The sequence below is a fragment of the Drosophila subobscura genome, chromosome U (genome assembly GCF_008121235.1).
Source record: "Drosophila subobscura isolate 14011-0131.10 chromosome U, UCBerk_Dsub_1.0, whole genome shotgun sequence".
Lineage (NCBI taxonomy): Eukaryota > Metazoa > Arthropoda > Insecta > Diptera > Drosophilidae > Drosophila > Drosophila subobscura.
This window is the reverse complement of record NC_048534.1, coordinates 20947967-20960236: the sequence shown is the minus strand read 5'-3', so window position 1 is coordinate 20960236 and position 12270 is coordinate 20947967. Positions and strand designations below refer to the sequence as shown.

The following is a 12270-nucleotide window of genomic DNA, read 5'->3' as shown; positions in this document are numbered from 1 at the left end:
TTTCTCGTTGCCCAACACACAAACTCTTGGCGTGTTTAGGTTGCCGGTGGTGCCGCCAATAATTTCTATTTTCCGGTTTTAGTTTTAATAAACTCCGAATTTCAACATGAATGATAACATGAGCTATCGTGAGGTTACCACAAAAAACCTGAAGCCAGCGGACTGGACCGAAGTTAATATAAATACAGGTAGGTTTGTGCCAGGTAAAGACACGAGCAACAATAACAATTATTTTCTGTTGGCCCACAGAAACATTAAACACTCTTCAAGATACGAAAACATTTGAGATATCTGGCGGACATTGCTATAAAAATACCAATGTGCAGTACCGGAATCGCTTTATATATTGGTGAGTTTTTCCATGTAAAGCTCTTGAATTATAATTAAAAATGTTTCCTTAAAGGCGTACTAACAAGGAGGTGCTGGAGCTCGCTGAGATCAGCCTGGATATATCGCTTGTGAGAAACCACTTGCGTCTGCGCTTCACCGACTCGGCTGTGCTCAATGTCTCGCTTACGGAGCACAGCCAATCACTGACGCTTCTGGTCGTCACCGTCAGCAGTGTCCATCGCTATGTGTTCCCACTCAAGGTGGTTGGCACAAGCGTAGCCGCTGCCGCCGGCCCAGACGACCTGCAGTCGCAATCGATCTTCTATGACGTGAACGAAAAGATCGACGATCCGAGCGCCTTCTATGTTACGGATGGACTGGGCACAATGCCCACTGTGGCTGCTTCGTTTATGTCGGAGCAAGCTCAAGTGGCCTACTTTGCGGTGGCCTACCAGAACAAGTTGGTGCTGCACGTCATGAACTGTGTCACTGGCACCACTGTAACGCACGAGGTCAAGGAACCGCATCTGATGCCTCGCTTTCTGTCCAGCATCGCGGGTGCTCTAACGTAAGTTTTGCCCCCTTGTGTTTATGCCAACAACCCCCTTAATGTTTACTTGCTCTGCTATTTTAGGAGGCGGGCTGAATCTGTGGATGCGCCCAATTCCATGGCGTTCAGTGAAGTCGATGGCAAGACATATCTACTGGTTGTTTATAGGAGCAACGAGCTGCGCCTTTGGTCATTGGACACCATGCAGACAGTCTCAACCATTAACTGCTGTGGCGAGCCTCAAAGTTTACGGTCAGCACAAGGACGTGAGTGTTATAGTTCTAGATTATCGCTCCTTCCAGCTGCTAATTAGGTTTTATTTTTTCGCAGCGCAAACAAATCAAATACGAAAAGTTGACGATGAAAACTTTTGTGTATTCCTCTCACACAACGATGGAGCCGAGTTTGTTTGCGTGCAAGTCTGTAGGTTGGCAGATGAAAATCCCAAGGGCCTAGAGTTGATTCTAAAACAGCAGGTTGTGGCGCCGCAAATGGATCTGGCTGATTTCGATGTCACCCTCACACACATCTGGGCGCTGTGGAGCAATGCCGAAGGGGATTTCAATGTCTCGACAATATATTTTGGCTCAAATCAGGCTATCAAATGGGTTTCCTCGGTGCTGGAGCCGCCACCAGATCGTTATTGTCTCACCATGGAGCAGGGCATTGATCCACGCGAAGCCTACTGCTCGTACATCTTCCATCCGGGTCGTTTCGATCGTACCGTGATTATCAAGGCCTTATATGTAAGTAGAACAATGTCTGAAGTGCAGATTAATCTTGATTGCTTTCCCTCCCAATAGATGTTCCGACGCGTCAATTTGCAGTTCGATGTTAGGCAGCTGTCGATGACCGTGCTCAAGGAGCAGGTGTGCCAGGCCGTCGAGGATGAGATTCAAAACGAATTCAAAGAGTTTGTGGTCAGTGACGAGGAGTATTTGGAAATTGCCATGGGCCAGTGGGATCGTTTCTATTCCTGCTGCGAGCAATACCACATCAAGTACTCGGAGCCCATTGGTTTGTCCATTTTGGGTCCCATGGATGCGGCATGCCTCATTAGGCGTCAGTCTTTTGCCCTGCTGCGACCATGCGAAACGCTGGAGCATATTCTGCTCGTTGGAGAGCAAACCAACAATGTGGCAACAATGCTAGCTCCATTCTTCCGCAACGATTACACCATGTCGCAGGCATTCGCTGACCTAATAAGGATTATCACTCTGGTGGAAAAATCACTGCCAGAGGATGTCAAAATGGAATTTGATAAGAAACTCTATCAGCGCGAGACGCCCATTAATCTGGTGGCCAAACTTGTGTCCAGAAGCACCGAAGATGATGACATTTGCGCCACCCTGCCGCAGGACACGGTTGAGGACCTGAAGTTACAGCTGCAGAATGTTACCAATCTGCCGGAAGCTGTCGATATGCTGCTGAATATTCTTTGTGTAATCGATCCGGATGCTCCCCCGCCACAAGGTACTGCTTCACAGCTCAGCTTGATTGCCATATTGTTTTATCATGCGTTTTCCTTGCATAGATTATGGCAGATCCACGCGTTTCTTGCTGCCAACTGGCGCATTGCTTGGCAGCGAGTATGGAATATCCATTCTAGCCGAGACATTCAAACAAATGGCTTTGATACGGTAAGAAGGGGAAACGAAATATCTTCCATTTACCCTTCATTTAATTTTTGTATCCCCCTGCAGCTTTTCCGTCTGTCGCGATCTGCTGATTTTGCTGTACATTACGAAGGAACAGCACAGTAGTTTCTTGATTACTGTCAATAACTATATGCAATCGTACTACACACTCGTTTGGATGGCCGTAACGCCCATTTCCTCGAATACACCAGCTGGATTGTAAGCCAAATCCTCTATCATTCAACAATTTGTAAACGTTTTTATGTGCATTGCAGTGAGGCTTCCATACAGCGCTTGAATCGCGCACAGCTCTTCGATGGCTATTCCCGACCGTATTCCAGCCACGTGCGTGGCTATGGCAATGATCAGACCACGCTGCTCTGTTTGTTCCTGCGTTCCAAGGGTCTGTTCAGTGCTCTGTCCAGGCTGCTGAAGGAGTCGGGCATGGAACTGGAGACAGAGCCAGCGACATTGAGACAAACGCTGCTGCAGCTGGTCACCTACACCAATCAGATGCTGTATGTGGAAGAGCTTGCTCTCGAGGCAGCCAAATGTTTGTACTAAATGTATGTGTCTGTCTGCCTTTCAGATGGCCCGAGTCTCCCAGCTATGTATTCCCAGAATGGCTCTTTGGCACATGCCATCAGATAATTGTGCAGGACTATGTGCGCCTGCTGGCCGTCTGGTGTAAAAAGAAAGCCGATTGTCGTGAGTAGAGCGTCGAGACTGATTTTTCCTTCAATGAGATTTTCTCTCCCTGTATTGCAGGTACCTTTATGCTGGCTGTCTCGCTGTTGGATTGCGGCGAAACGCAAAAGGCAGTGCTACTATTTCAGGATGTGTCTGAAAAGGTGCTCGATGATGCATTCCTCATCGAACATGTGCTGAAGAATACACCGCTGCACGGCCAGCTGAAAGAGAGACTCGAACTGGGCAATGAGGATGGACCATCGAAGGAGGACAAGAAGCAGGCGTTGGTTCATTATTATCTAAAGGTCATACAGCTCTTTGAGCAGTATTCGGCCGTGGACTACATCATTCAGCTGGCCCTTAAGGCCATAAGTAAGCTGGCGGACCATGATCCACAGCTGCCCATGTTCCAGTCGATCGTTTTCAACAATCATATGCATTTGGGCCACTACGAGGAGGCGTATCACGCTCTAATCTACAATGCCGACATATCAAGGCGCAAGGATTGCCTGCGTCAATTGGTGGTAACGCTGTTCCAATGCAAGAGCCTGGACCTGCTCATGAAGCTCCCATACAGTGGTCTACAGAACGAGTTTGAGAACATTGTGGAGTCGCGAGCCCGCTCGCTGAGCATCGATCAGAATGAGGTCTATAACTTTTTGTATGCCTTTCACACGAGCAAGGGAAATATGCGCAAGGCCGCCACAGTCATGTACGAACAGGCCATGCGCTTGCAAGTGAGCAGCAATGCGCCCAAGGCCCTGGACAAGCGCTGCTCCTCGCTGCTGATTTGTGTAAATTGCCTGAATTTGGTGGACAGTCGGTACAGATGGATAGCCAAGCCAATCATTGGCGACGAGCGAGTGCTGGCCATGGATGTGGATAATGAAGATGATTTGCCGCCAAACGATGATGAAGTGCTGGTCCTAGAGCTGGCCGACATTCGTCGCGAACTGGTGTACGTTGAGGCATTGAAGGAGCTCTCCCACCATCGCAAGGACATAGCCGCCTATGAGCTGAAAGGTGCCGAAGAGCTGTCCTATCTTCTAACCAGCTACGGCCTATACACGGCTGCCCTGAAACTGTCACGCGGACACACGTTCCCTGTGCAGCCAATATTTGAGAGTCTGGCCGCTGCCTGTGTGAGCGCCACCGAAGAGAAAGCCACCGATTCCTGGGCCTGGCTGCAGAACAACGATCTGGCAGGTGCATAAATCTGACAAACTATGAAAATTCCAATGATTTAATCTCTCAGTATCCTCTTTCTAGATCTGCCACATCGTAATAACGCCGCAGATATGGCATGGTCCCTGCTGCAGAAGCTGATACTCGACAACGAGCGCAAGGACTCAACGCTCATACGCAAGGGCGTCGTTAACCGATTGCTCACGATGAACGCATTTGTGCCCAAGTGGCTGTACGACTCCTACAAGCTGAGCAATTGCCGCGAGCTGTTACAGCTGTATGTCAAGCACAATCGTTTGCTGGAGGCCGCCGATATGGCCAGCGAGATGATCTGCGCCATGCTTGGCGCTGGCAGCGAATACTTTGATTTCCAGCAGTCGATCAATGTGACAACGCCGCAGCTAGCATTCCCCATCAACACGATCGATTTGCTGCTGCACGCCCTCAAGGTGAATGGCAAGGAGCACTCAGAATACGAAGTGGCCTGCGTGCAGCTGGAGGATGATATGGCCAGATACATTGAGACAGTCAGCCGCACCACAGCGGATAAAATGAAAATGGCAATTTTGCGGAATCGCGAAGAGCGCCAGCAGCAGGCACTAATCCAGTAATTCAGTTTTATTCAGTTGTAGGTTCATAAAATGTATAAGTTTTTCGAATTAAATGTGTTAAAATTCATCCATGAGCAGTTCGGACGTGAACTTTTTGTAGATGCTCATAAATTGGGCCACAAATGCCTCCAGGTGGAAGATGTGCTTGGCGCCGTTCTGCATCCGATGCTCGTATTCGGTGGCCAGCTCCAACGTCTTTGCCTTGATGGACATATCACAGTTGTTCACGAGATGCTCGACAAGACCGCGGAATATCAGATTGGGTGGCACGCCCTGTGTCAGCAGTTCGTACAGGCGATCGCGTATCTTCTCCAGTTTGGCGGGCGTCTGCTCGCTGATGATCTGTGAGGCAGTTTCGCGCAGAAAGACCTGCCAGTCCAGGTCGGGGATTTCCTGTTGCGCCGTAAACGGTGACTTGGCCACCTTGGCGGCCTCGAGCATGAGCAGAGCGCGCCTCAAATTGCGCTCCGATTTGTCCACCACCCGTTTGGCCAGCTCGACGGGCAGGGCCAGGCCCTCGCGCTTGCAGGTGCTCTGCAGAATGGATGTCATCTCCGCTTCAGAGGGCGCAGCCACACGAATGCCCAGGCAACGAGATCGTATGGCTGGAATGATGCGAGATGTCGAATTGACAGACATTATGATGCGGCATGTGGCCACGTACTTCTCCATGGTGCGACGCAGAGCGTGCTGCGCATCCTTGGTCAGCTCGTCGCCCTCCGAGATGACAATCACTTTGAACTCCCGCTGGCCATTGATCTCGATTTGGTGGGTCTGTGCAACCTGTTTGATCAGATCGATGACCACCGTCCGATCGTACATGCCCGCATCCGAAGGGTTCACCTCCAAGTGGTAGTTGCTGCTGACAGTCATTACCTCGACTTTGCGATTGGATGGCGTTGTAAAGGTCATTGTTTCGCTCCTCAGTCGCTCCACGCCGGCTCCATACATTTCCCGGAGCAGGCACATGATGCGCGTCTTCTTACCGGCGCCCGATGGCCCGTAGAACATGAGGTGAGGAAAATCGCTTTGCTTGCATAGGTTACGCAGGTTTTCGGCTTGTTCCTGTGATGGATTGAATGGAAACAAGTAATGGATTTTACAGTTGTTTTTGTTTTAGTTGCATTTAAATGCTGGCAGCGTGTTTTACCTTGTGGAAATCTAACTTTGTTAGTTCCCGAGGCCGGTATTTGTCCACCCAAAGTGACATTTTATTTATGCATGCGAAGTTTATAAGAAATCTGAGAAAAACACCGAGTTTGATTTGTTTAATTGGCAAGCGCGCCTTTTTGCACAAACTCTAGAGCTACGAGAAACATCGATGATATCGATGGCGGGTTACTGGTTTCGATGTTTTATCATCTCCAACAATGTCGCACTCGGAACCAGCTGAATTGGTTCAAAGAATCTGTGAACTATATCTTTTGTTCAATTGTTTCACAATACCAGTGTTATTCTTCAACAATGAATTGGATGTTTGGTATACAATTTTAAAAATGTATACATAATCTGGCGTAAAGAAATTCGCAGCCAGCAATTTTTAACAATATATAACTTTAATTTCATTTTGAACTTAGCTCACAAGTCTGCGAACTAGTTGCAGTTTGACGATGTTGGAGAAAAACCATCGATGCTATCGATGTTTGTGCAGCTCTATAATAAATCAACACTACTTTGCTACCACATACACAAATTCTGCGGCGTTGTGAGAGAATTGCATTAATTTTAAGGCTTTGTTGATTGAATTCGAGATTCGAGACGAAGACGCATGGAGAACGGCGTGGAAAATGGCTCACTGGTCGATGGCGACCAAGTAGACGAGTCTGGCGAGAACCAGGTGGTAAGCAGCTCTGACGGTGAAGGCGATGGGGAGGGGGAGGTTCAGCAGCCGCCGCCGCCGCTGCCGCTGCTGCAAACAACAAATAATTGCGAGGGGGGTGGGGAACGTGATTTGTCGGCGTCGAATGCAGCCGTAGCAGACCCAGACCCTGAGCCAACAACGGCTGTGGATATTGCAGCAGCACCCGCGACCATATTAGACGACAGTCTCTGTGAAAAGGATGTGGACAGTGATGCGCCGGACGATGACAACGACGATGAGGTGAGCACGCCCACACATACAACCGAACCTGCTCGTGTTTGCTCACAGATACATTTATCAATTGTAGGCCAAGGAGAACTACGAGGGCTTCAATGGCACCGTCGGACGCAACGTCACGCTGCAAACGCTGATGGCCGCCAATGTGCTGCAGCCCGGCAAGGGTCTGATGACCATCGAGTACCTTGGCCAGAAATTTGTTGGCGACCTGCTCTCCGATGGCAAAATCAAATCGCAAGAGACTGAAACGATATTTCTCACGCCCAGTGCCTGGGCCATGCACTGCAAGCGCATCATCAATCCCGAGAAGAAGAGCGGCTGTGGCTGGGCATCGGTCAAGTACAAGAACAAGAAATTGGACTCGTACAAGAACACCTATCTGCGGAAGTGTGCGCTGCAAAAGGAATCCACACCGGACGACGGTGATCCAGGTAAAGTGTTCCGCCCAGCCTGCTACCTGACGGGCAAATCATAATAGATCCGGTTTCGTTGTAGATGCAGAGCGAAAGACTGACTCCCCGGAGATAATCGTGAAGAGAACCGTTTTCGCACACAACAGCATATCGAATCGGAACATGGTCCAGTGAGTAATTTCCATAACCATTGAAAGCCTATTTCTTATGGAAATTTACTCACAGCGATGCCAACATGCTCATTGAGTCCGTGCCGTTCACATCTGTGGGTAAACTGCAGCCCTTTTTGATCACCATCAATTCGTCGGCCCTGCTGCTGGCCGACTTCCACAGCCATTTGACGGTGCGCGAGGTCTGCGGCTACTTGGGCGGCACCTGGGACATGAACACACACAGTGAGTCCGGCTCGCGCTTCCACATCTCCACAGTCTAGAGTCCAGCTCTAACCGCGTCTGTAAACTTGACTCTTTTTACAGCTCTATCAATTACAAAGACATATCCTTGCCGCAACACGCGTTTCGATCGACAGCGAGCCGGCGAAGTGGAGCGCGACATACAGAAGATGATGATCCAGGATCAGCTGTTGCTGGTGGGATGGTATCACTCTCATCCCAAGTTCCAGGCGGAGCCCACACTGCGTGACTGCGACTCGCAGCTGGACTATCAGATACGAATGCGTGGAGCCAGCGATCTTACCTACACGCCCTGTGTATCCCTCATTCTTTGTAGGCTAAATAATCGCCCAAACCTTAGACCTTTATGCTAAATTCTTGTATATTTTTCTTGCAGCACCTTATTATGATGAGAATCCCACTTTGGAGTCGGTGGTCAAATGCATTTGGATAGTGCCGCCCAACGAAAACAAGCAGGCCATGGAGTATGGACGCCCAATGCTTATGCAGTACTCGGTGCTGCCGGACAAGGAGATACCCGAGGAGGTGCGCACAGAGATACAGCTGTGCGTGGACTACTACTCTCAGTATCGGGGCGAAGTGGTCAAGTTCCGCAACATCTTCAACAACGATGTGACGTACAACGAGAAGCTGAAGAACACCTTGTACCCGAAATTCCCATCGAAGCAGAGCGACAAGGCGCTGTGGAATTGGATATGTGCTGTGTTGGACTGTGAGCAAGAGGATGACTTTATACCACCGAAGACCATTAAGATTATCGACAACGATGAGCTGGATGTGAAGATGGAGACACAGCCAAGTGCTGTGGCTGTGGCTGGGGCGCCCAATGAGTCCTCTGGCGATGTGAAGCTGTCCTCGGCCAAGGAAGAGCCTCTCGTCGATGGTGTGTCGTCCATTGAGGAGAGTGCACGCAAAGCGGAGGAGGAATCATCTGCACAGGCCGAGCAGAAGGCGAGGGACCTCAAGGTGATGTCGCTGCAGGAGCAGCTCTGCATGCCATCGGGCCTGAACATGAATCCAGTGCGCATGCTGTCGCCTCTGGCGACACCCAATCCCACGAGCAGCCTACCCGCCGTTCTGCCAAATCTTGCGGCACCAGCAATGCCACCGTCGGCGGCCACCAGCCAGCTGCTTCCTCCACAGACGCCCGGTGGCAGCAGTGTGGGTGCTTCTGCTGCAATCGCCCCCTCAGTCGTTACCACATCAGCCCTGACATCTGCACTGACTGCCTCGCCGCGGGATAGCCCCATTACCATATCGAACTCTGCCAGTCCGGCCAAGTTCGAGGTGCCCGTGCGAGCCTCCCCATCGCCGGCCAAATCGGACACCTCGTCCCATACGTCCACGTCCCGCACTCGAAACTCGCCGGCGCCCAGTCCGGGCAAGTTCAGTGTCAGCGATATTGCCCGCAACAGTCCCAGCATCACGCCCAACAAGTACGAGGCAGCAGCGGCGGCGGCGGCCCTGGTGCCACCAGCAGCTGCCTGTCTGCCCACGGCCAACGATCTGATGGCCGCCAGTCTGGCCCAGCTGGCCGGTCAACTCCCGCCGAACTTCCTGCAGGCGGACCTGGCAGCACTCTTCCAGCAGCAGCGCAAGGATTACGGCAACTCCTCGCTGAATCAGTTGGCAGCAGCTGCAGCCAAGGTTGGAGGCTCCAAGCAGGGCAACAGCAATGCGGCGAATGCTGCATCCGCATCAGCGGCGGCAGCAGCGGCGGCGGCTCTGGGTGGCCTGAATGATCCCAATGTGGCTGCAGCGGTGGCCGCCTACTCGAACAGCTTCAATATGCCGCTGCCCACGGGCGCGGGAGGTGGCGGTGGTGGCGGTGGTGGCAGCAGCAGCAGCAACAACAACAACAGCCACAGCAATAGCAAATCCAAGTCTGAGAGGTCCTCGAAGTCGTCATCGTCGTCATCCTCCTCGAACTCGAGCTCCACCTCCAACTCGTACAAAACGAAGCTGATGAAGGAGCTGGACGAGCTGAAGAACGATCCGCTGAAGATGAGCGAACTCATCCGCTCGCCAGAGTACGCGGCGTTGCTCCTGCAGCAGGCAGAGGCACTGGGAGCCACCACACTGGGAACCCTGGGCTTCGGCTCCGACTACAGCTATCTGACGGGAGCGGGACTGGGAGTGCCCTCGGCCAGTCAGCCGTCGAACTCGTCGTCTGGCAAGTCCTCCAAGTCGTCCCCATCGACGTCCGCCTCCGCTTCGGCAGCAGCAGCTGCGGCTGCCCTTAATGCGGACTACAACAACTTGATACAGGCCTCGAAGTTGCTCGGCTACGACTCCTACATGCAGCAGAGTAAGCAGAGCAACGACCTCAATGCGTTCCTGCAGCAACAGATGGCTGGACTGGCCGCCGCTGCCATTCCTCCGCCTTCAGTCGCCAGCAGCAGCTCCAAGAAGCAGCAGCAGCAGCAACACCAGCAGCAGCAGCAACAGCTACAGCAGCAGCAGCAGCAACAACATCAGCTCCAGCAGCAGTCGGCCCAGGCGGACTACACGGCCCTGCTGCAGACCTACACGAAGCTGTTCGATCCCAACAATCAGTTTGCGGCGGCAATGGCCTCCAACAAGCACATGGCCGGTGCCCACAACGAACTCTCGGCGCTGCTCAACGCTGGAGCAGGCGTCGGCGGAGGTGGTGGCGGCGGCAGCTCAAAGCAGAAGCAAAAGGACATGGGCAACGACATGCTGAACCAACTGTTGCAGCTGGAGAAGCAGGACTCGGAGATCAAGGCGCTGTTGTATCGTCAAAACAAGGCTGCCGCCGACTTGGATGCTCTGTTTGCCACACCATCGGGTGCTGTGGTGGGCGGCGGCTCATCGTCGAACTCAATGAAGGGTTCTGGTTCGTCGGGCGGTGCTGGCGGATCGGGTGTGCAATCGCCCTCATCCCTTTCGAGTCCGGCTGCCTATTACAATGCTCTGGCCCAGGAAAAGATGCAGGACTATGCGGCCTTCTTCCAGCAGCAGCATGGCAAATATGGCATTCCAGATCCACTCTCGAAGACAACGCTGGCCGCCAACAACATGTTCATGTCGCCGTCGGCGTTGTTCAAGATCCAGCAGGAGTCCCTGTCGGCCATGATGATGAAGCCACCAAAATCGACAACACCATCGTCGGCGCGCACACGAGAGTCTTCGGCTTCGCCGGCCCTGGAGCGACTCACGCCAACCAAGTCGGCCACGAGCGGTGGCGGTGGCGGCGGAGGCAGCAGCAACTCGAACTCTGGTAGCAAATACAATTTTAGTGCCGTGGATCTGGCCATATCGAGCGTGCCCTCAAACACACCGTCTCCGTCGCCGTCCGATGGCAGCAGTGGCTCCTCGCACCGACGGCCATCGCCGGACTTGAGTCGTCTGTACGGTGAGCTGGCGCCACCGGGAGGACTGCTCGGCAGCGGTGTGCCCAAGAAGCGCATGGAGTTTGCCTCGGTGGCCGATTTGGCCGCACCGCCGCCAGCCAAGATGCCCAAGAGCAGCATGGGCGATGACATCCTGAACCTGTCGCATGATTAGGATCCTTCCTTGCCAGTAGCAGCAGCAGACGCAGTATTTCCCCAGCAGTATCTATCCTCATACGTATCGTAACGTAGCACCCATAAGCATGCACCAGTGTCGGTCATTTTAATCGCCCCCATCCGAGTGGAAGTATCACAATATCCTTCGGGGATAGGTCCTTAAATCCTAATTCTATTTATTGATTTCTCAACAATATTTCTCTATTAGTTGTAACCTTACTTAAGTCGATTTCTTTTTTAGGTGTAAAGAAACTCAGATAAACTTTCCTTGTATCGACATCCCTATAATCTGACCAATCAAAATATGATTTGATAGAGGTTCACCCATGATGCATCCCCATACCATTCCAGATATGCCGTGCATATTTGTCATCAGCCAGAATCATCTGATCTGTCTCCTGTATCCATCGTACATATATTTGTAGATTACGCCAGTACTGCGAGTGAATCTCCCGCTTTTACTCACGAGCGCTGCATGTCCTTAAACGTTTAATTTAATGTACTCGTACTAATTTAGTCTTAATTACTGCATAAAAGTACTTTAAGTATTTTAAATATATACAGACCGAACAGCAGACACACAAAGGAACCGACCGAACGGACATGAAAGACACATCAACTGTATTGTATTTGCCTACCGCATAACTATAACTTTGAATCTTTGCCGCAATAAATTACACGACTAGTTACTTAGTTTACTGATTAATTTACTACTTTACTACTTAAATGGTTTACTAGTTACTAAAGTAAGCATTAGCATTGCTCTCTCAATACTTAGTCTGCTGCCAGCATTCGTCAAACTGCTTGAAACTT

The 12270-nt window shown here is 51.4% G+C and overlaps 3 protein-coding genes across 3 annotated transcripts; 2 read left to right on the top strand and 1 right to left on the bottom strand.

Annotated features, from left to right (window-relative positions):
- Nucleotides 1-8: 8 nt before the first annotated feature.
- LOC117900455 (nuclear pore complex protein Nup160 homolog) lies at nt 9-5077 on the top strand. Its single transcript, XM_034810827.1, has 12 exons — nt 9-188; nt 250-349; nt 404-898; nt 965-1146; nt 1211-1626; nt 1684-2353; nt 2415-2520; nt 2584-2736; nt 2793-3035; nt 3107-3225; nt 3286-4413; nt 4477-5077. Exons 1-12 carry the CDS (start codon nt 107-109, stop codon nt 5001-5003), a joined length of 4221 nt encoding a protein of 1406 aa, XP_034666718.1. The 5' UTR covers nt 9-106; the 3' UTR covers nt 5004-5077.
- LOC117900464 (replication factor C subunit 3) lies at nt 4957-6314 on the bottom strand. The gene is made up of 2 exons (XM_034810839.1): nt 6154-6314; nt 4957-6068 (listed from the first exon to the last, which is right to left on the bottom strand). Exons 1-2 carry the CDS (start codon nt 6211-6213, stop codon nt 5061-5063), a joined length of 1068 nt encoding a protein of 355 aa, XP_034666730.1. The 5' UTR covers nt 6214-6314; the 3' UTR covers nt 4957-5060.
- Nucleotides 6315-6652: 338 nt separating this feature from the next.
- On the top strand, nt 6653-12150 carry LOC117900680 (MPN domain-containing protein CG4751). Its single transcript, XM_034811126.1, has 6 exons — nt 6653-7104; nt 7172-7532; nt 7597-7684; nt 7740-7909; nt 7991-8239; nt 8304-12150. Exons 1-6 carry the CDS (start codon nt 6772-6774, stop codon nt 11453-11455), a joined length of 4353 nt encoding a protein of 1450 aa, XP_034667017.1. The 5' UTR covers nt 6653-6771; the 3' UTR covers nt 11456-12150.
- Nucleotides 12151-12270: the final 120 nt, after the last annotated feature.

Coding starts and splice junctions, on each gene's coding strand:
- LOC117900680 (XM_034811126.1), top strand. CDS start 6,772: ATGGAGAACGGCGTGGAAAATGGCTCACTGGTCGATGGCGACCAAGTA. Junction 7,533..7,596: donor ACCGGACGACGGTGATCCAG/GTAAAGTGTTCC, acceptor GTTTCGTTGTAG/ATGCAGAGCGAAAGACTGAC. Junction 7,685..7,739: donor TCGAATCGGAACATGGTCCA/GTGAGTAATTTC, acceptor ATTTACTCACAG/CGATGCCAACATGCTCATTG.
- LOC117900464 (XM_034810839.1), bottom strand. CDS start 6,213: ATGTCACTTTGGGTGGACAAATACCGGCCTCGGGAACTAACAAAGTTA. Junction 6,069..6,153: donor CAAAGTTAGATTTCCACAAG/GTAAAACACGCT, acceptor AATCCATCACAG/GAACAAGCCGAAAACCTGCG.
- LOC117900455 (XM_034810827.1), top strand. CDS start 107: ATGAATGATAACATGAGCTATCGTGAGGTTACCACAAAAAACCTGAAG. Junction 1,147..1,210: donor TTTACGGTCAGCACAAGGAC/GTGAGTGTTATA, acceptor ATTTTTTCGCAG/CGCAAACAAATCAAATACGA. Junction 1,627..1,683: donor TGATTATCAAGGCCTTATAT/GTAAGTAGAACA, acceptor CCCTCCCAATAG/ATGTTCCGACGCGTCAATTT.